Consider the following 21669-nt stretch of genomic DNA (forward strand, 5'->3'; position numbering starts at 1 on the left):
CACAAGCGCAATATGGACTTCAAACCGGTTTTCGATGATACATCAATATATCGCCCAGCCCTATTGAGCAGTGCCAGGTGGTTGAGCTCAACTGCCAGATCAATCCTACCTCGGGACCATTGGGTCTGGTATGGTTCCAAATTGTGGGCCAGGTGTTTAGATTCCTGCATTGCAGGGGGTTGGACTGGATTACTTTCAAGGTCCCTTCCAACTCTATGAGTCTATAATTGTAGGAAGTAAAAATGACAGATAGACCAAGCTGCCCATCAGGTCGCTGAGGTTGCTCTTGCCCACCGCCCCAGTTAAGCTCATTAGACCCTACTGATGGAGGATGAGACCCCGGCACCCTGACTGTGGCTCCTTCAAATCTGGAGCCACCCATGTAATGGGGGGATGATGACGACATCCCAGAGCCACTCAGGATTTGTTTGCTGTAGCAGTACTGGCTCAAAGTGGTTAACTCACAGCCTGACACACAACATTTCTCCCCCTTAAAGGTACCAGGGGCTCTCCTTGGGGAAATATAACCCTCACCCATGAAGAAACCATGGAGGAGGAGGAGAAACAGGAGGGAAGAAGATTTGCAGGCCTGGTCAGTGGATTCTTATGGAACCCATGGACCAATCAAGGACTCAGAAAGACAGCAGGAGCGTCTTTACTGGCCTTCTGACCAGAGTAGGCACCAACCAAGGGGTCCCAAGCCTTTTAGGGGCCCTGCAACAATGGATCAAAATAATAGTGATTTGATCTTGAAATAAAATTGAGATTTTTGGACTTCCGGGGACAGCGCCAGCGGCTAATGGCGGAGTTCCTCTAAGCGGAGGAACTAGCTCCGCGAAAACTGGGTCGCCCGCCACGGCGAAGGCGGGGACTAATTAGCAGATTCTGCAGCCCCTGGAGACTCTTCAGACTTTACAATTACATGTTTAAGCATTTATGAGTCTCAAGCAGCTTTTCTTACTGAAGAGAGAGAAAGTCACAGAAAGGAATAATTAGACCCAAATGTTAAATAAAGTACTTTACTTTTTTCCCTGTGTCTTTCCCTCCTAAAATCATTTTGCTCAGTTTCATTGTTGGCACAGGAAAGTGTTTTTTTTTTGGGGGGGGTTAAAACATTTAAAACTCTTAGTTGCCAGAAAAATAATCTGATACGACGATAAAAATCTGTCTGAGAAAGCAAAGGAACTGCACCTGGCTGGCTTTTCATAGCTACGTTTGTTCCTCTTGTTGCTTCTCCCACTTTCTGGACAATGAAGTTGTCTGCAAGGCCAGTGAGGAATCTGTTTGACCTTATGCTCTTGGCTGAGTTTGACATCCAACAAATATCCGGGTAATTGAAGTCCCCCATTACTACTATCTCCCTTCCTTTTGCATGCTTGGCCATCTGTTCCAGGAAGGCATCATTTATGTCCTCCGTTTGGCTTCGGGATCTATAGTAAACTCCCACAATGAGGTCACTGTTATTCTTCTCTCCCTTAATTTTGACCCAAATGCTCTCACTTTGGCTTTGAGGTTCTAAATCTTGGATCTCTTCACAGGTATACACATCCCTGACATATAACGCCACTCCTCCTCCTTTCTTGTCTGGTCTGTTTCTCTGAAATAGATTGTATCCCCCCATTATAACATTCCAATCATGGGACTTATCCCACCAGGTTTCAGTGATGCCTATTATGTCATATTTAGTTTGCTGTACCAAGAGCTCAAGCTCATCTTGTTAATTTCCCATGCTTTGCGCATTAGTGTACAGACATTGAAGTCCATTAATCATTCCCCCGTGTCTCTTATTTAAGGATTTTTTCCTCCCACCACTAGGTCTGTGTGCTGTTTGCTCCATTTGGTCTATGACATTTGGATGATCATCTTCATCAATTGATAGACTCCTGCCTTCAGGAGCACTGCCTCCCTCCCCCACATTAGTCAGTTTAAAGCCCTCCTGATGAGGTTTCTGAGATTTTTGGCAAAAACATTCCTCCCAACCGTTGTGAGGTGCAGCCCATCGCTTGCCAGAAGTCCATCTTCAAGAAACTGCAGTCCGTGATCTAAGAATCCAAACCGTTCCTGTTTACACCATTTGCGAAGCCAGCTGTTCACTTCCACTATTTTCCCCTCTCTCCCTGGGCCACGTCGTTCAACTGGGAGGACAGATGAGATGACAATTTGTGCATTTAATTGCTTCAATTTCCTGCCCAGAGCCTCGTAGTCTTTTTTGATCTTCTGGAGGCTATTGCTTGCAGTATCATTGGTTCCCACATGAACCAAGAGGAAGGGGTATTTTTCAGTGGGTTTTATGATTCCTTGCAGTCGTTCAGTTACATCTTGGATCTTAGCCCCGGGGAGACAGCACACTTCCCGAGACATCTTGTCAGGCCCACAGATCACTGCTTCTGTTCCCCTCAGTAGGGAATCCCCTATCACCACTACATGCCTCCTCTTAGGTTTGGTCGGGGTTCTTCCGTGAGCTGTCCGTTCCAAGGTCGCCTGCACATTCCCTGAGGACTGACTTTGCTGCTCGTCTTCATATACCTGATCGACTGTTATGAGGGAGAGATCCTCAAATGGAGTCTGCTCTTCGTCTTCCATGCTAGGGGAGAGGACCTCAAAGCGATTGTGTATTTCTAAACAATCAGAGCGAACCCTGGGCCTCCTACTTCTTTGAGTCACGTTTCTCCATATATCTGGCTCCTGTGTTGGTGAACTAGCCTCCTTCTCAGGGGAGTCCCCTGTCTCCTCCTTGGTGGAGACGGTGTGCTCTGTTGCTTCCAAGAAGAGCTCCAGCTCTCTAATTCTTTGGAGCGTAGCTACACGTTCCTCCAGTTGCTGGACTTTGTCTTTTAAGAGGGCAATCAACATGCAATTGCTGCAGGTAAAGCTGCCTGCAACCTTTGGCAAGATGGCAAACATTGCGCAGGAACCGCAGGCGACTGCAGCTGTTCCCTCCCCCTCCATCTTGAGAACGTGTCGTTGGGGGTGGCTACAGCAGTCCTCCATCATAAAAAGCGTGAAGACAGGACAAATAACTCCCCCCACAAAAAAACCTAGGTCTCCCCCAACAAACGTTTGAGACTAGCTCCCCTAAATCTAAAAGATGGATCAAACTGCCCTGCAAGCTCTGATAAGCTCCTCCCACAGCTAATCACCTGCCTCAACAGAAACCCTGCCCCCTCTGACCTTTGCACAGGGAGAGCAGCTAATAAGCAGCTAATCATCAGGATGCATGGTGAGGATTGGTTTGGCTCAGTCTAGTAGCATGGCCTGTTACAATGCCTTGGATTTGATTCCTGCAGATTCTTTTCTTTGTGCTCTGGTGAGAAGAACAGGCATTGTTTAATTTTGCAGTGAAGTGATGACACACGGGGAAGGTTCCTTGAGGAGCAACTTTTTACTTAATTTTTAGAGAAGAGGGAAAACAATTGATGGAGTTTGTGGGGGCAGGATTGAGAGAAACTGTGTTCTTTATTGGGTATGATATGTTTGCAGGGAGCAGTATTTAATGTCTAAAAATAAAAGTGCAGGGAATTGGTGGGGGGAATCTTTGCCATCTGTCCTGTAAATCCTTCTCTTTTATCTTGGTCTGTATGTGGTGGGGGTGTGGAGGAAGACAGAAGGGGCAGTAGCTCTGTGGAAAGCATTTCAATTATAGTCTTGCTGGTTAGCAGTGGAAACTAAGGTGTTTTAGCACCTTCCATAGCAAGGAACCTAGACTGAGATCTCTGAGATTATTCCTAACAAGAAACTAGAGACAAGAAGATCCGACCCCCAGCTGGGGTGTTTGTGGAAATTCACCATCTAATCCAGCTTCACACTGGCTCATGCTTCAGTTGTCCACTCCCTCTGTGAATTGGTGTTGCTTGCAATGACTTTCTGTAGACTTCTGTGGAATTTTCTGAATATGGTGACATTTATTCTGCTCTGATTTAGTCAGCTACCATCCCTGTCAATGTTCAGTCTTAGCTGTCTGCTAACTGGGTGCTGCTGAATTCAACCCACATTTTACCAGCTTCCTCGCAATATCATGGGCGACTTTTTCAAAAGCCTTACTGAAATCGAGATACACTATGTCCACAGCATTCCCCGATCCACTAAGCTTGTAACTCCATCCAAAAATTGAAAGGAGATTCATGTGGCATGACTTTTTTTTCAGAAACCCATGCTGGGTCTTAGTAATCACTGTATCCTTTCCTAAATGCTCACAGACCAACTGTTGAATTAACTGTTCTAGGACTTTTCCTGGTATCAGTGTCAAACTCACTGGTCGGTAGTTACCTGCGTCTTCCTTCCCACCCTTTTTGAAGATGGGGACAACATTTGCCTACCTCCAGTCTGTAGTGGCCTCACCTGTTCTCCAAGAATTCTCTAAGATTATATTAGTACCCTCGTCCTGGAAATTTGAATTCATTTAAAGTAGCTAGGTGTTCCCTTACTACCTCTTTTCCTATTTGGGGCTGCAGCTCCCTCAGGTTGGGAATTGCTTTCCTTTTGGTTGAAAACAGAGGTTGAAAACAGTAGGTGTCGAGTAGTTCTTTCTCACTGTCACCCAATAGCATCTCTCCGTCTTCTCCATACAGAAGACCTACCCTTTCCTCGTCCCTCCTCCTTCATTCTGCTGAATCTCCCCAATTTTCAACAACACAAGATTATCAGAAATTAAGTAGGTTAAACTTTCATTTTATTCAATAAGTGGTTTATGATCCTATCCTGAAGCTGCAGTAGTTGCGATATGCTGAACTGTAGTAACAGTTTGATGTAAAGCTTCCACAGTTTGTTTATTTAAAAAAAAAACATCAGAAAGATGTGTGTTGCAAAGCAATTCTTCAATGGCTCTACTTTGCACCTTAAAGAGTTAAAAAGAAAGATGGAATGCCTTGAGAATGTTGGCAGAGAAGGGGAGAGAGAGACAGAAAAGGGGTTTGTTTTCCATCATCTCTGGACGTAATCCCGGCACTTTGAAGGCTAAGTGATGATTCTAGATTTAAGTTTGTTTCTCAGTTCCTCTGTGAGGAGCTAAGAAGAGAAAAGTGAGATTATAAAGACAGATAGCTGTACCAGCAGACCAACTTTTTAAAAAATATGCAACTCCCTTTGTAGCAAAAAAAGAAAAAAGAACAAAAAGGGGATATTTTTACATTGTCCCTCAGTGCAACAGTATTTTATTTTAGAAGATACACAGAAAACGTTGGGAGAAACTATTCCCTGCAAAGGGGAACTCCTAGCAAAATGGTTTGTTTTGGCTTTGGTGTTTTTCTTTTTCTTTTCCCTTCCTTTCATGGAAAATCACTGTGACATTTTAACCGTGCCATTCTTTAGTAGTCTGAAAAATCAGCAAACCACCCGGGACTACCAGCGCCAGACCTTCCGTTTTGCTAGCTGGCATGGCTGCTGTGCTTTTTAGATTTGAAGATCTGCTGTACAGTTGGGACAGCCTAGTGTGGAACCTGACGTCGCGGGTTCTGGGGACTTATCGATTCAGAAACTTGCAGGTTGTGCGACTAATGCTTAAACCATGGTGCATCTCCAGAGCTGTGTACCAGGTAGGGTAAAATTATTTAAACATATTGGGGACCAGGGTAGGGGTGGTGATGGGGCGACAAGCTCCTAGCCAGTTTTTTACTTAGAGTGCCTGGGAAATCATGCAAGGACGGGTCTTTTGTGGCTGTGATTCTTAGACTTTTTTGTAATGTCTAAGGATTGCTTTGTGTAGCATTTAATTCTACACTTGTATTGTCTAAGGATTGCTTTGTGTAGGACCTAATTCTACACTAAATTTCCAGATTTTTTTTTCTTTTGCTATATTAAGATTTGCTGCATTAAGATTTTTCCACTTTCCCCAGGTGGCTCAGGGCAGGGTACATGGGGCTATGATTCTGGCCAGCATCCCATTCTGACAATTCTGACCATTTTGCATGGCAGCTAGAAGGTAGCAAAGACCACTCCTTGCCTCCACTTTCTGGCTGCATCACTGGTTTACCTCTACAGACAGTACATGGAAGGGGGCATTGAACAAACCGATAGAGTGCATCCCAGAATCCAGTTCATCATCCTGCAGAACTGTGAGGTCACTGACCACATTCTTGCTTTGCAAAAGGAAGCCTTTCATCCGCTGCTCTTTATTTTCCTGGTTCTGCTGCTCTGTGCACAGGTGCAGTTTGACACAATGCACCAGCCGTGCCAAAAGCAGGAAAGAGAGAGCAGGGTACTGCTTCATCTGACCCGTTTGGGGCCCAAGATGAAGTGAGAGTGCACCCTAGAGTTATCTGCAACCCACACCTTTGTGACCCCTCAATTCATCCCTATGGCTCTGTTGCCACTTCAAACCCCACATTTACTAATTTCAGAAATTATGGGGAGAAGCTGGCAGCCCGGAAGTTACGGGGATCCTTGCCCCAGCAAACCCATAGCACCCTTCCTCCCAAAGTGGTAAAAAACAATTCCAATACAAATGCCAACTGGAAAAAATAGCAATTTAAAAAAATTAAAAGGCTTGTTGGAAGAGAAAGATCTGCCTAATAGTCAAGGGGAAGGCTCTTTGAAGGGAGGTGCCACATCACTAAAGGCCTAATTCCTACATTGTGCAGAATGAAACTCCTGATAAGACCTGTTCTGAAGGAAGTCCTCACCCACAGAGCATAGCGATATTTCCTCTGAAAGTGTCATCTTCATATTGTTATGAGTTTGTGGATGCCTTGACCCCTAAATTCCTGGGTCTAATGGGTGCTGGGTCTAGTAGGTGTTGGAGTTTAATCGATGCCTGGAGTATTAAGATGGGCTGCCAGATGCCAAAATACACACCAAACCAGTTTTTTTCATTAGCAGAAAATTGCCTGGGAGAAGATGGGCCATTTGCAGGGAACAAACACAGACAGATGGCCCATCAGGAAAGTGGATGAGGGAGCCCCACCCTGAGTTCTGAGAGGCTTAGTCAGAAGACAATGCCAGAGTTTTTCTTAGGAGGAAGTTATAGATTTTCTTTTGGCTGCAGTGTGATTGCGGGGAAAGGGTGTCAATCTGTTAAATGCGGCAAGCTGAAGGGGTGGGTCAGAGCACAATGCAAACTGATAGTTTGAACCCGAGGTGAGTGAAATGGAAGAAGCAGGACCCTCTAGGAGTGTAATGCTTTGAACCCTTCCATCATAGGCTCCAGTTGTATGTATGTATGTGTAAATAAACCATTTATGATAAAGACACCCCAGTCTCTGCTTTGCCACATTTCCAAAGGAAACACAAACCTTGGGTAAGCATGCCGGGAACCCCTGGAATCTCACACAGCTGAAGAGATTGGGTTGGCCTGTAACAATATTAAGTTTGTCCTGCCCCTTCCATGGAGGTTAGGCAGACTTCCTCTTGCTGAGATGCCACCATGTAATGCCGTTAACCTTTATTGGCTGCTGATGGTGGGGCTGGGAGCAAAGAAACTGTGGTGGCATCACAACAAAGTGGAAAGAGAAGCTGTTTAAGAAGCATCACCTCTAGTTCTACCCGGAACGAGTCAGCTCATGCCATAGTCTTTGGTAGCTTTGCATGTGGATTAGATTTTCACGTTTAGTGTTTTCTGTTGCCTTCCCCCTACTCTTGCTTTTCAACCCATTGGTAGCAGCTGGCAGGGAAGCCGATAGGGTGATGCTGTGCATTTTGTTTCACCAGCTGTTATGAGGATGAGGAGGAGAACTCATGTCAAGTTCTGCCATTACAGCCTGCAAAATTCTTGATCTTTAAGCAAAAAACACTGGATAAAATTATACCACTTCATGGTTAAATGAAATTAGATAAAGAAAAACTGTGCTCCCCAACAAAACGGTACCAGAATATCCTCCTGGGTGTAGTACAGTCATTTTATTTATTTTGTATTCAAGTTCTTCTGTGTTTGTTGGAGGCTGTATCGAGAGAGGAGTTCTGCTCCACTGACTGTGTGGGAGCCTGAAAGAGCTCAAGACTGTTTCAAGATTGGACCCTCAGTTTTTCCTGATGCTGCACAAAAACCAAAAATGCTAAGTCTTTGTATGAAAGAGCCTTATGTAAGAGGAGTTCCACTGAGATTTCCCACCTTGTTTTTCAGCAGGATCTTAGGTTGAGAAATAGATGCACATCTGGTTTGAAGCAAAGAACAAGATGAAAACTTGGAAGGGGAAATTGGAACCGAAGAATAGTGTTGTATGTTCCCCACTTCCCCGGGTGGTGAAAAGGTCCAGGGATGGCTTGTCAACATTTAGCTGCAGCTTGGGTTAGAAAGCACTGAAGACTTTGTGCTACTTGTTTATTTACAAATATACATTTTCAACATGGAGAAGCAGGCAGGCAGACATCCAGACAACCTACACTCATCTGTGCAGCAACATCAGTTCCCCCCTGCAAGCAAAAACAGAGCACCCGTTCTCTGTTTCTTCCATCTAGCTGCAAAACTCAGATTTGTTTTTACCTTCTTGGCTACACTGCAAAGTTATTTCTCTTAGCCATGAACACATTGTAGAACACTGGTCTCTCAACTCGCCCCCCCATGTGGTTTGTCCTCCTGGCACTTGATGTGCAGACATGAACATACCATGGCAGGAAAATTTTCACCTGCGTATTTTTGCAAACAAAATAGCTCTTAGAGACACAGGAGCAGACCAGGGTTCAATGAGCAACCCTAGCTGGAACTTGAAGTGACATGAGATGTTATGAAAATTCTAAAGGTGGTGTTGATCTTTGATAGTTCAGTGACACATACAAATCATCAGTTTTGCAAACCAAACAACCTTTCCTCTGCTCCACTTAATTGCATGTTCCACTTATTTACATTTATACACTGCAGGGCGGTCCTCAACTTTAGAAGATAACAACATAGCCTTTTATTCTTTAAACTGAGAGTTGTCTTCTCCAGAGGTGAAGTCAATCAGTTTTTTTTTTCCCATTATCAACATATCTGCATGAATCCGTTAAATAAGAGTTTCAGGATTAGGAATAATCCCATTGTGGTGAATCTTTATTTCAGAAATGGTGGAAACTGAGATGAAGGAGTTTGTTCAAGGAGAGGGTTTGAACCGGCATCTGAAATTATAACTCCTCTGTGATCAGACCATATTGTAATGACTATTAAGTGATCAACTTTTTTATACATGATTGCTTGCTAATGGTTATTGAAGATGAGTCACTCAAAGGGCCTGGCTTTCTTCCTTGCTTGGTCAACACAAGCATCATAGCTCAGTTGGTAGAGCATGAGGCTCTTAAACTCAAGGTCGTGGGTTCAAGCCTCTTGTTGGACAAAAAGATTCCTGCATTGCAGGGGGTTGAACTAGATCACCCTTATGGTCCCTTCCAACTCTACAATTCTATGATTCTATACCTTCTGCCTGTTTTACTTCTGGGTTCCCCAGCTTTTCCATCTCCCAGATTCTATACAAGCTGTCATTGGTCATCACTTCCAGCAACTGACCTCATGGGTTCTTGAGGACACTTCCCAAATGTGGATATGAAATCTCATGATCCCAACTTGACCTGACAGGAATGACACATCCCAAGTCTGTTTTTTGGTGTGCAAATTCAGTGATAAAGGACCACAGTTACATAAAAGACTGGTGAAATTTAACCCCCCCAAGCTGTGTTTACTGTGTTTACATCATGAAGTTGTGCTGATCTGGTGCAAAAAAAGTGCTGGTCAAAGTGCAATTCTGTTGACAGGCTGACATGAAAGTCCAGTGCAGTTGAGACACTGGTGGTCTCCAGGCTGTGCTGTCTTCATCTGCTAGTTATTTAGTTGTTAGAAATAATGCTTTGTCTACTCTCCAGTTGTCCACAACACTGTCATCTCCTCTGCTGTTTCAACCTACAAGCCCTGTGACTCTGAAGACATTAGGCAAAAACCTCTAAGAAACCTCAACCCTTTTTACCAGAACAACACCATCTTTAAAGAGAAGAATTATTTTAATATGTGGCTACTATGATAGATTAAACGGTCTCATGAGGAAGAAGAGGCCCCAATAAGCTGCACAGATTGATTTATGAGATATATTCTTTTCTGTGAATCGTATCTTTTCTTTGGATCCCAGCTAAGACAGTTGCTACCATGATGGAATTTGTTACGTCATACTTCATTAGCCTCTTGGCTGGGTTAGTGCGATGCCCTCTATTTGGAGCAGCTCTTGGAAGGGGTATACAGGCCTCAAGTGGCCCAAAAGGCTGCTGCCAGAGTGTTGACTGAGGCTGGCTGCTGAATGGAGTAGGGATTCAGATAAGTGGGAATGGCTGGATTGAAAATAAACCAATTCGTATGCACCGTTAAGTGAAATTTCACATTCTTCCATTTGGCTGAAGATATTTTATTATATTTCACAGGGATTAGTCATCCAGGCTTGGGAACTACATTTTACAGGCATTTTATAGAGACAAGAATGATCAATGTGCATGTGAAAGATGAGGCCTGAAATATTAAACATACCATTTAACATTTGCAAAATATATAGTTCTTGATTTATAACTTCATTCTTGGCTAAATAAATGTGAGATTTGAGTTCTGTAGTTGCATTTCCTTTCATGCTTTCAGGCATGAGGTATTAATGTTTCACATTCATCTAGCCAGTTACAAAACTACAGAGCTTGAGGAAACAGAGATTGAAGAGTGGAGTGAGCTCAGTTCACAGCTAACAAGGCACTATGAAGGGAGAAAGGCCTGATTCCAGTGTAAGTCAGGAACAATTTCCTTGATGAGATGGACTCAGTTCTTCGATATGCTAATTAATTCCAGTATTTATTTTAGCGGAGCAATCTGGATGCTCTATTCACTAACGGGAAGCTCACACAACAGAAAAACAAGAAAGAAGAATCGGTTAGCAAGGAGAATAATAAAAATCCTGGGACCAGTTATTTGCTCCATTCCTTAAACATGGAGCAAACAAACCAATCAGGAATCCAATTATCAAAACATCATGAGGAATCAAACTCGTGTAAGAATTGATCAAGGGAAAACAAGAAAAGAGCTTGATGGTACCATGTCAGATGTTTTCATAGAATCATAGAGTTGGAAGAGACCACAAGGGCCATCAAGTCCAACCCCCTATCAAGCAGGAAACACCATCAGAGCACTCCTGACATATGGTTGTCAAGCCTCTGCTTAAAGACCTCCAAAGAAGGAGACTCCACCACACTCCTTGGCAGCAAATTCCACTGTCGAACAGCTCTTACTGTCAGGAAGTTCTTCCTAATGTTTAGGTGGAATCTTCTTTCTTGTAGTTTGGATCCATTGCTCCGTGTCCGCTTCTCTGGAGCAGCAGAAAGCAACCTTTCTCCCTCCTCTATGTGACATCCTTTTATATATTTGAACATGGCTATCATATCACCCCTTAACCTCCTCTTCTCCAGGCTAAACATGCCCAGCTCCCTTAGCCGTTCCTCATAAGGCATCGTTTCCAGGCCTTTGACCATTTTGGTTGCCCTCCTCTGGACACGTTCCAGTTTGTCAGCGTCCTTCTTGAACTGTGGTGCCCACAACTGGACACAGTACTCCAGGTGAGGTCTGACCAGAGCAGAATACAGTGGCACTATTACTTCCCTTGATCTAGATGCTATACTCCTATTGATGCGGCCCAGAATTGCATTGGCTTTTTTAGCTGCCGCGTCACACTGTTGGCTCATGTCAAGTTTGTGGTCAACCAAGACTCCTAGATCCTTTTCACACGTACTGCTCTCAAGCCAGGTGTCCCCCATCTTGTATTTGTGCCTCTCATTTTTTTTGCCCAAGTGCAATACTTTACATTTCTCCCTGTTAAAATTCATCTTGTTTGTTTTGGCCCAGTTCTCTAATCTGTCAAGGTCGTTTTGAAGTGTGATCCTGTCCTCTGGGGTGTTAGCCACCCCTCCCAGTTTGGTGTCATCTGCAAATTTGATCAGGATGCCCTTGAGTCCATCATCCAAGTCGTTGATAAAGATGTTGAATAAGACCGGGCCCAAGACAGAACCCTGTGGCACCCCACTAGTCACTCTTCTCCAGGATGAAGAGGAACCATTGATGAGCACCCTTTGGGTTCGGTCAGTCAGCCAGTTACAAATCCACTGAGTGGTAGCATAGTCAAGACCGCATTTTACCAGCTTCTTTACAAGAATATCATGGGGCACCTTGTCAAATGCCTTGCTGAAATCAAGGTAGGCTACATCCACTGCGTTCCCTTCATCTACCAGGCTTGTAATGCTGTCAAAAAACGAGATCAGGTTAGTCTGACATGACTTATTTTTCAGAAATCCATGCTGACTATTGGTGATGACAGCATTCCTTTCTAGGTGCTCACAGACTATTTGCTTAATGATCTGCTCCAGAATCTTTCCTGGTATTGATGTCAGACTGACTGGGCGGTAATTATTTGGGTCCTCTCTTTCCCCGTTTTTGAAAATAGGGACAATATTTGCCCTCCTCCAGTCTGCCGGGACTTCGCCTGTTCTCCAGGAATTCTCAAAGATGACTGCCAGTGGTTCTGAGATCACCTCTGCCAGTTCTTTTAATACTCTTGGATGCAGTTCATCTGGCCCTGGAGACTTGAATACATCTAGACTAGCCAAGTATTCTTGTACTATCTCCTTAGTTATTCTGGGCTGTGTTTCCTCTGCTGAATCATTTGCTCCAAATTCTTCAGGTCGGGCATTGTTTTCATTATCGGAGAAGACTGAGGCAAAGAAGGCATTGAGGAGTTCAGCCCTTTCTGTGTCCCCTGTTTGCATTTCACCATCTTCTCCTCTGAGTGACCCCACTGTTTCTTTGTTCTTCCTTTTGCTACAAACATACCCATAAAAGCCCAAGTGCAATACTTTACATTTCTCCCTGTTAAAATTCATCTTGTTTGTTTTGGCCCAGTTCTCTAATCTGTCAAGATCGTTTTAAAGTGTGATCCTGTCCTCTGGGGTGTTAGCCATCCCTCCCAGTTTGGTGTCATCTGCAAATTTGATCAGGATGCCCTTGAGTCCATCATCCAAGTCGTTGATAAAGATGTTAAATAAGACTGGGCCCAAGACAGAACCCTGTGGCACCCCACTAGTCACTCTTCTCCAGGATGAAGAGGAACCATTGATGAGCACCCTTTGGGTTCGGTCAGTCAGCCAGTTACAAATCCACTGAGTGGTAGCATAGTCAAGACCGCATTTACCAACTTCTTTACAAGAATATCATGGGGCACCTTGTCAAATGCCTTGCTGAAATCAAGGTAACTGAATCAGCCTAAGTTACCTGGTGAAATCAAGGTAACTGAATCAGCCTAAGTTACCTGGTGAAATCAAGGTAACTGAATCTGCCTAAGTTACCTGGAATCTCCAAAGCTCCAAGGCAGCCCCAAGGCTTCAGGAGCAGAATGATCCCAGGACACCTGGTGCATCTTGAAAGAGCCTCAAATCACTCAGAATCTGCCAGATTTGAGTTGGGATTCATCCAAAACAGATTAACATTGCTAATATAAGACATCTTTCTGTGTTTACTGAAAACAGATAGTGCCCTTTTTCTGACATGTTTTGAAGGTAACTGTTCTGACGGGACAAGTGTGTACAAATCTAACACCCACTCAACAATAATGATGACAGAAAGGAGACTTTAGGTCACTCACCCAAAAAAGCTTCCTATTTAAATTTGTTTGGTCCAGGGCTGTTAGAATTTGCTAATCTCTGAAGACTACTCAACAACAAACACCCCAACAAATGAAAATGTGCTACCATATATATATATATATTGTTTTTATTTATTGTATTTGTTCATCACTTTTCACAGAACATATTAATCAAACAATTAAAATCCATTACACAGAATAACACATAAGAATAATGAAAGTGTTCAGCCATCAATAAATAGAAAAAAGGACAAATCCTACTCTACACGGTTAAAAGGTGAACATCAACACAAGCCATAATCAAACCGCATTGTGGTTAAATCAAGGTCTTAAATGCCTAGCTAAATTTTTTGATTGGCAAGTAAAGGCAGATGATGCTGACACCAGGCAAGTTTCCCCAGTGAGAGAGTTTCCACAAAGTTTCCCCATTGTTTCCCCATTCCTCAAAGAGAAGGACATTTAATGATGACTGTAGGGTACAGGCAGATTTTACAGAAAGAGGTGGTCTGTGATCATTGAAGAGCAAGCATAGAAATTGGTTATTGCTAGATTGGAATACATTCCAATCTTTACCACATTTACCCAGAAATAAACCCCGCTGTGTTCAATGGATCCTACTTCCAAATAAATATGTACTAAACCTAAGAAAAGGGACATTGGTGCCTGTGGTCTAAACCACTGAGCCGCTTGGGCTTGCCAATCGAAAGGTTGGCTGTTCGAATCCCCCCCACAGGGTGAGCTCCTGTTGTTCGGTCCCTGCTCCTGCCAACCTAGTAGTTTGAAAGCACATCAAAGTACAAGTAGATAAATAGGTAACGCTCCGGCGGGAAGGTAAACGGTGCTGGCCACATGACCTGGAAAAACTGTCTGCGGAAGCGGACAAACATCGGCTCTCCAGCCTTTAAAGCAAGATGAGTGCTACAACCCCAGAGTCGTTCGCGACTGGACTTAACTGTCAGGGGTCCCTTTACCTTTTATCCTTTAAACTTAAGAAAGAGGAATGAGGACTTCTTCAGAGGAGAAAAAAGGCTATGGTCATTTAATGGTGGAATGGTATTCAGAGAAATTTGGCATCTCAAGGAACCAGACTTGGATATTTATTCCAGTTAGGGAGAATGATGGGTCATCTAGCCCATCTAGGGTTGGGCTAGATGACCTGAAAGGGGTCATCTAGTCCAACCCCCTGAAATGCAGGATTTTTTTCACCCAATGTGGGGCTCAAACCCAGAACCCTGAGATTAAGGGTCTGATGCTCTGCCACTTGGCTCCAGTAAGAATCCAGATCAGTACCGTTCAGCTGATGCTAGTGGGTTCAGAATGAGCTGCTGGGACCTTTTTGATAACGTTTGAGCTCTTTGTGATCTGCCCTACGCATTGAGCACCATAACGTAATGAACACTGTGGAAGTACATGGATTGTGTCAATGGAAGTTAACTGCCACAGGAAGTACAGGCGGGATGTTGTAAAGGTGTTGCAGGAACTGTGATTGCTCTACAGTGTTTTGCCTTGAAAATTAGCAGATTCTGCAGCCCCTGGAGACTCTTCAGACTTTACAGTTACATGTTTAAGCATTTATGAGTCTCAAGCAGCTTTTCTTACTGAAGAGAGAGAAAGTCACAGAAAGGAATAATTAGACCCAAATGTTAAATAAAGTACTTTACTTTTTTCCCTGTGTCTTTCCCTCCTAAAATCATTTTGCTCAGTTTCATTGTTGGCACAGGAAAGTGTTTTTTTGGGGGGGGGGTTAAAACATTTAAAACTCTTAGTTGCCAGAAAAATAATCTGATACGACGATAAAAATCTGTCTGAGAAAGCAAAGGAACTGCACCTGGCTGGCTTTTCATAGCTACGTTTGAGAAAGTACAAGAGGCTCATTAAGTTTTCGGCTGAATATTTTTTCACTAGGCATATTAAAATAAAGTTTACATTGTGCTTTATGACCTTCCCTAGCCTGGTTTCCCCAGATTTTTTTAGAGCCAGCAAGAGTGTTTCTGCCTTGGCAAAGGCCCATTTTCTTCTGCTGTTTGCTTCTTCACCAACACGGATTGCCCCCAAATAAGCTGAAACTAAAGTGCCATGGCAATGATCTCAGACGGAACACTAGCTCCTGCCTCCTGCCACCAGGGCAAGCCTCTTTCTAATAGTGAAAGCCAAATGGCCTGAGCGTTGTTTGACTGCTTAAGACAAAATAAACTTATGAATTAGGCCTGCATCTCACCATTCCTCAAAGGGCTTAAGGGGCATGCAAAGATACTTTAAACAAAATCCCCATTACAGTCGATCAGGTATATGAAGACGAGCAGCAAAGTCAGTCCTCAGGGAATGTGCAGGCGACCTTGGAACGGACAGCTCACGGAAGAACCCCGACCAGACATAAGAGGAGGCGTGTAGTGGTGATAGGGGATTCCCTACTGAGGGGAACAGAAGCAGTGATCTGTGGGCCTGACAAGATGTCTCGGGAAGTGTGCTGTCTCCCCAGGGCTAAGATTCAAGATGTAACTGAACGACTGCAAGGAATCATAAAACCCACTGACAAATACCCCTTCCTCTTGGTTCATGTGGGAACCAATGACACTGCAAGTAATAGCCTCCAGAAGATCAAAAGAGACTATGAGGCTCTGGGCAGGAAATTGAAGCAATTAAATGCACAAATTGTCATCTCATCTGTCCTCCCAGTTGAACAACGTGGCCCAGGGAGAGAGGGAAAAATAGTGGAAGTGAACAGCTGGCTTCGCAAATGGTGTAAACAGGAACGGTTTGGATTCTGAGATCACGGACTGCAGTTTCTTGAAGATGGACTTCTGGCAAGCGATGGGCTGCACCTCACAACGGTTGGGAGGAATGTTTTTGCCAAAAATCTCAGAAACCTCATCAGGAGGGCTTTAAACTGACTAATGTGGGGGAGGGAGACAGTGCTCCTCAAGGTAGGATTCTATCAATTGATGAAGATGATCATCCAAATGTCATAGACCAAATGGAGCAAACAGCACGCAGACCTAGTGGTGGGAGGAAAAAATCCTTAAATAAGAGACACGGGGGAATGATTAATGGACTTCAATGTCTGTACACTAATGCGCAAAGCGTGGGAAATAAACAAGATGAGCTTGAGCTCTTGGTACAGCAAACTAAATATGACATAATAGGCATCACTGAAACCTGGTGGGATAAGTCCCACGATTGGAATGTAATAATGGAGGGATACAATCTATTTCAGAGAAACAGACCAGACAAGAAAGGAGGAGGAGTGGCGTTATATGTCAGGGATGTGTATACCTGTGAAGAGATCCAAGATTTAGAACCTCAAAGCCAAAGTGAGAGCATTTGGGTCAAAATTAAGGGAGAGAAGAATAACAGTGACCTCATTGTGGGAGTTTACTATAGATCCGCAAGCCAAACGGAGGACATAGATGATGCCTTCCTGGAACAGATGGCCAGGCATGCAAAAGGAAGGGAGATAGTAGTAATGGGGGATTTCAATTACCCGGATATTTGTTGGATGTCAAACTCAGCCAAGAGCATAAGGTCAAACAGATTCATCATGCTCTTCTGAAGTTTACTATACAGCGGAAAGGAGCAGCCAAGCATACTAGGACTCAATTTCTTGACTTTAAGAAAGCCGACTTCATAAAACTTAGGGAAGTGCTGGGTGAGATCCCATGGACAGTAATACTAAAAGGAAAGGGAGTTCATGATGGCTGGGAATTTGTTAAGAGGGAGATAGTAAAAGCACAACTTCAGGCAATACCAATGAGACGGAAACATGGAAGGTGCCTAAAGAAGCCAGGGTGGCTATCTAAAGAACTTTTAACTGAGTTAAGATTAAAAAAGGATGTGTACAAAAGATGGAAAAGGGGGGAAACCACCAAAGAGGAATTCAAACAAATAGCCAGCACGTGTAGACACAAAGTCAGAAAAGCTAAGGCACAGAACTTAGGGTAACTTAGGCTGATTCAGTTACCTTGATTTCACCAGGTAACTTAGGCTGATTCAGTTACCTTGATTTCAGCAAGGCATTTGACAAGGTGCCCCATGATATTCTTGTAAAGAAGTTGGTAAATGCGGTCTTGACTATGCTACCACTCAGTGGATTTGTAACTGGCTGACTGACCGAACCCAAAGGGTGCTCATCAATGGTTCCTCTTCATCCTGGAGAAGAGTGACTAGTGGGGTGCCACAGGGTTCTGTCTTGGGCCCAGTCTTATTTAACATCTTTATCAACGACTTGGATGATGGACTCAAGGGCATCCTGATCAAATTTGCAGATGACACCAAACTGGGAGGGATGGCTAACACCCCAGAGGACAGGATCACACTTTAAAACGATCTTGACAGATTAGAGAACTGGGCCAAAACAAACAAGATGAATTTTAACAGGGAGAAATGTAAAGTATTGCACTTGGGCTTTTATGGGTATGTTTGTAGCAAAAGGAAGAACAAAGAAACAGTGGGGTCACTCAGAGGAGAAGATGGTGAAATGCAAACAGGGGACACAGAAAGGGCTGAACTCCTCAATGCCTTCTTTGCCTCAGTCTTGTCCGATAATGAAAACAATGCCCGACCTGAAGAATTTGGAGCAAATGATTCAGCAGAGGAAACACAGCCCAGAATAACTAAGGAGATAGTACAAGAATACTTGGCTAGTCTAGATGTATTCAAGTCTCCAGGGCCAGATGAACTGCATCCAAGAGTATTAAAAGAACTGGCAGAGGTGATCTCAGAACCACTGGCAGTCATCTTTGAGAATTCCTGGAGAACAGGCGAAGTCCCGGCAGACTGGAGGAGGGCAAATGTTGTCCCTATTTTCAAAAAGGGGAAAAGAGAGGACCCAAATAATTACCGCCCAGTCAGTCTGACATCAATACCAGGGAAGATTCTGGAGCAGATCATTAAGCAAACAGTCTGTGAGCACCTAGAAAGGAATGCTGTCATCACCAATAGTCAGCATGGATTTCTGAAAAATAAGTCATGTCAGACTAACCTGATCTCGTTTTTTGACAGAATTACAAGCCTGGTAGATGAAGGGAACGCAGTGGATGTAGCCTACCTTGATTTCAGCAAGGCATTTGACAAGGTGCCCCATGATATTCTTGTAAAGAAGCTGGTAAAATGCGGTCTTGACTATGCTACCACTCAGTGGATTTGTAACTGGCTGACTGACCGAACCCAAAGGGTGCTCATCAATGGTTCCTCTTCATCCTGGAGAAGAGTGACTAGTGGGGTGCCACAGGGTTCTGTCTTGGGCCCGGTCTTATTCAACATCTTTATCAACGACCTGGATGATGGACTCAAGGGCATCCTGATCAAATTTGCAGATGACACCAAACTGGGAGGGATGGCTAACACCCCAGAGGACAGGATCACACTTCAAAACGACCTTGACAGATTAGAGAACTGGGCCAAAACAAACAAGATGAATTTTAACAGGGAGAAATGTAAAGTATTGCACTTGGGCAAAAAAAATGAGAGGCACAAATACACGATGGGTGACACCTGGCTTGAGAGCAGTACGTGTGAAAAGGATCTAGGAGTCTTGGTTGACCACAAACTTGACATGAGCCAACAGTGTGACGCGGCAGCTAAAAAAGCCAATGCAATTCTGGGCTGCATCAATAGGAGTATAGCATCTAGATCAAGGGAAGTAATAGTGCCACTGTATTCTGCTCTGGTCAGACCTCACCTGGAGTACTGTGTCCAGTTGTGGGCACCACAGTTCAAGAAGGACACTGACAAACTGGAACGTGTCCAGAGGAGGGCAACCAAAATGTTCAAAGGCCTGGAAACGATGCCTTATGAGGAACGGCTAAGGGAGCTGGGCATGTTTAACCTGGAGAAGAGGAGGTTAAGGGGTGATAGGATAGCCATGTTCAAATATATAAAAGGATGTCACATAGAGGAGGGAGAAAGGTTGTTTTCTGCTGCTCCAGAGAAGCGGACATGGAGCAATGGATCCAAACTACAAAAAAGAAGATTCCACCTAAACATTAGGAAGAACTTCCTGACAGTAAGAGCTGTTTGACAGTGGAATTTGCTGCCAAGGAGTGTGGTGGAGTCTCCTTCTTTGGAGGTCTTTAAGCAGAGGCTTGACAACCATATGTCAGGAGTGCTCTGATGGTGTTTCCTGCTTGGCAGGGGGTTGGACTCGATGGCCCTTGTGGTCTCTTTCAACTCTATGATTCTATGATTCTAACTCTATGATTCTATGATTCTATGATTTTTAGTTTGCTATGGGGAACTATTTCCTTGCATTGGCTGTTGTTTAGGATTGTGGCCTGGGTGCTATCCCTTACCAATAAAAGTGTGTATAATACAAGGTTTTTCAGATCACACATTCAGATTCAGAGGTAGATATCAAATTTGGATTCTGAGTAGTGTGTCTTGGATATATTTGGGATTTATCAGGAGTGAAACAGGATCTCTATGAGGTGGTACAAGTTGAAGAAGGGTTCCCTGAAATTCTTTGTGGCATCTCTGAAATCCAGAAATCAAAATAGTGCTACAGGAAAGCATTTGTTGAAGGAAAAATTAATGTTTCTCGGTTTACCAGAGGGCCACAATGCCAGCATGTGATGATAGGGGAAGGGGGAACAAACACCACAGTGAGGAGAGGAAGAATCTGGTAATCAAATGAAATAATTTTATCTGTATCCTCTTTTAGGGGGGAGCAACTTTGCAAGAGCAAAACACATCTCTCTGTAAGCTTAAGGAAGATGCCAAGGTCAAAGAGGAGGGGGGAGAGAGAACTCCTTTGCAACTGACAGATTTTGCTTATAACCAAAGAACCTAATTTCTACCCAGAAACCGAATCCCTTTAAGTTCTTCCCAACACAAAATCAGTTTAAAGGTGCCCAGCACAAAAGATCCTGGACCTATTTGTCTGCAATTTGGCGGGTTTCTTACCCATGGTCACCTCTTTCATGTCTGCAGTTTTCAGACCAGTTGCCCACAAAAAGTCATTTTCAGCCACCCCAAACCTGTGACAGCTGCTTTTGCAGGAAAACTACTGTGACTAACTGTGACAACTGTGAAAATTGGCAGCATTCATGCCCTCAGAAGGAGCAAACATGCCTGCAAATTTCATCCAATTTTGGCCAAAAATCAAGAGGTTTTGGAAAAAAAATTTTTTAGAGTTGTCCAGTACAAAATGCCTGAACCTATTGCCTGTAATCTGTCATGCTTTATTCGCTCTGGAAAGGCTACTATGTCTACACATTGCATGCAATGATGTTAAAAGAAAAACATAGCTTTAAAAAATATCCCAGTAGTGAATGGGGTGCGGTAGGAATAAATATTACTCAGACACACCCCCCCCGCCATGTCAAAGTAGGCAGCATCCAAATGGGTCTGAGCCAAATTGGGTTCTTCTATAGAGTGTTGAATTGGAGTCTGAGCTTGTGATCGGTGCAAACCCCTGAATGACTGACGGCTTTTACATTTTCAGAGAATGCCCGCTGCTCTTTTTTGTCCTAATATGCCTTGATGCAACCTGTACAGTTGGCACTGTCTAATCCAGTGCTTTTCAACCAGCAGTACCTAATAATGTAGTATGTTAAAGGTAAAGGTAAAGGTACCCCTGCCCGTACGGGCCAGTCTTGACAGACTCTAGGGTTGTGCGCTCATCTCACTCTAGAGGCCGGGAGCCAGCGCTGTCCGCAGACACTTCCGGGTCACGTGGCCAGCGTGACGAAGCTGCTCTGGCAAACCGGCACCAGAGCAGCACACGGAAACGCTGTTTACCTTCCCGCTATATAAAGCAGTACCTATTTATCTACTTGCACTTAAGGGTGCTTTCGAACTGCTAGGTGGGCAGGAGCTGGGACTGAACGACGGGAGCTCACCCCGCCGCGGGGATTCGAACCACCAACCATGCAATCGGCAAGTCCTAGACGCTGAGGTTTTACCCACAGCGCCACCCGCGTCCCGTACTGTAGTATGTTACTGTAGTATGTTAGGTGGCACAAATACTCTGGTTGAAAATTGGAAGCAAATGCATCTGTTATTTACAGTATTAAAGGGTGTGAGGAAGCTAGGCTCACCGCGCAGGACAGGAGAAAAAGCACCCTGTTCTTTTTCTCAGGATGAAGTCTTTCCAACAAAATTAACCCTCTTGGCTTTTCGC

General features: G+C 44.0%; 1 protein-coding gene across 8 annotated transcripts in view; it reads left to right on the top strand.

Annotated features, from left to right (window-relative positions):
• FRMD4A (FERM domain containing 4A) overlaps positions 1-21669 on the top strand; it is a 411715-nt gene that overhangs the window by 170011 nt on the left and 220035 nt on the right. The window contains exon 2 of one of the 8 annotated variants that reach the window (XM_081023501.1): positions 498-592. The exons of 5 other annotated variants lie outside the window; for them this stretch is intronic. In XM_081023501.1, coding sequence (XP_080879627.1) covers positions 548-592 — 45 coding nt within the window. In that variant the 5' untranslated portion in view covers positions 498-547. Of the gene's footprint in view, positions 1-497; positions 593-5059; positions 5532-21669 lie in introns of those variants that run through there. 2 more of the 8 variants (XM_081023496.1, XM_081023494.1) reach the window with 2 other exon arrangements.

This window comes from Podarcis pityusensis (genome assembly GCF_964106645.2).
Source record: "Podarcis pityusensis genome assembly, chromosome: 10".
NCBI lineage: Eukaryota > Metazoa > Chordata > Lepidosauria > Squamata > Lacertidae > Podarcis > Podarcis pityusensis.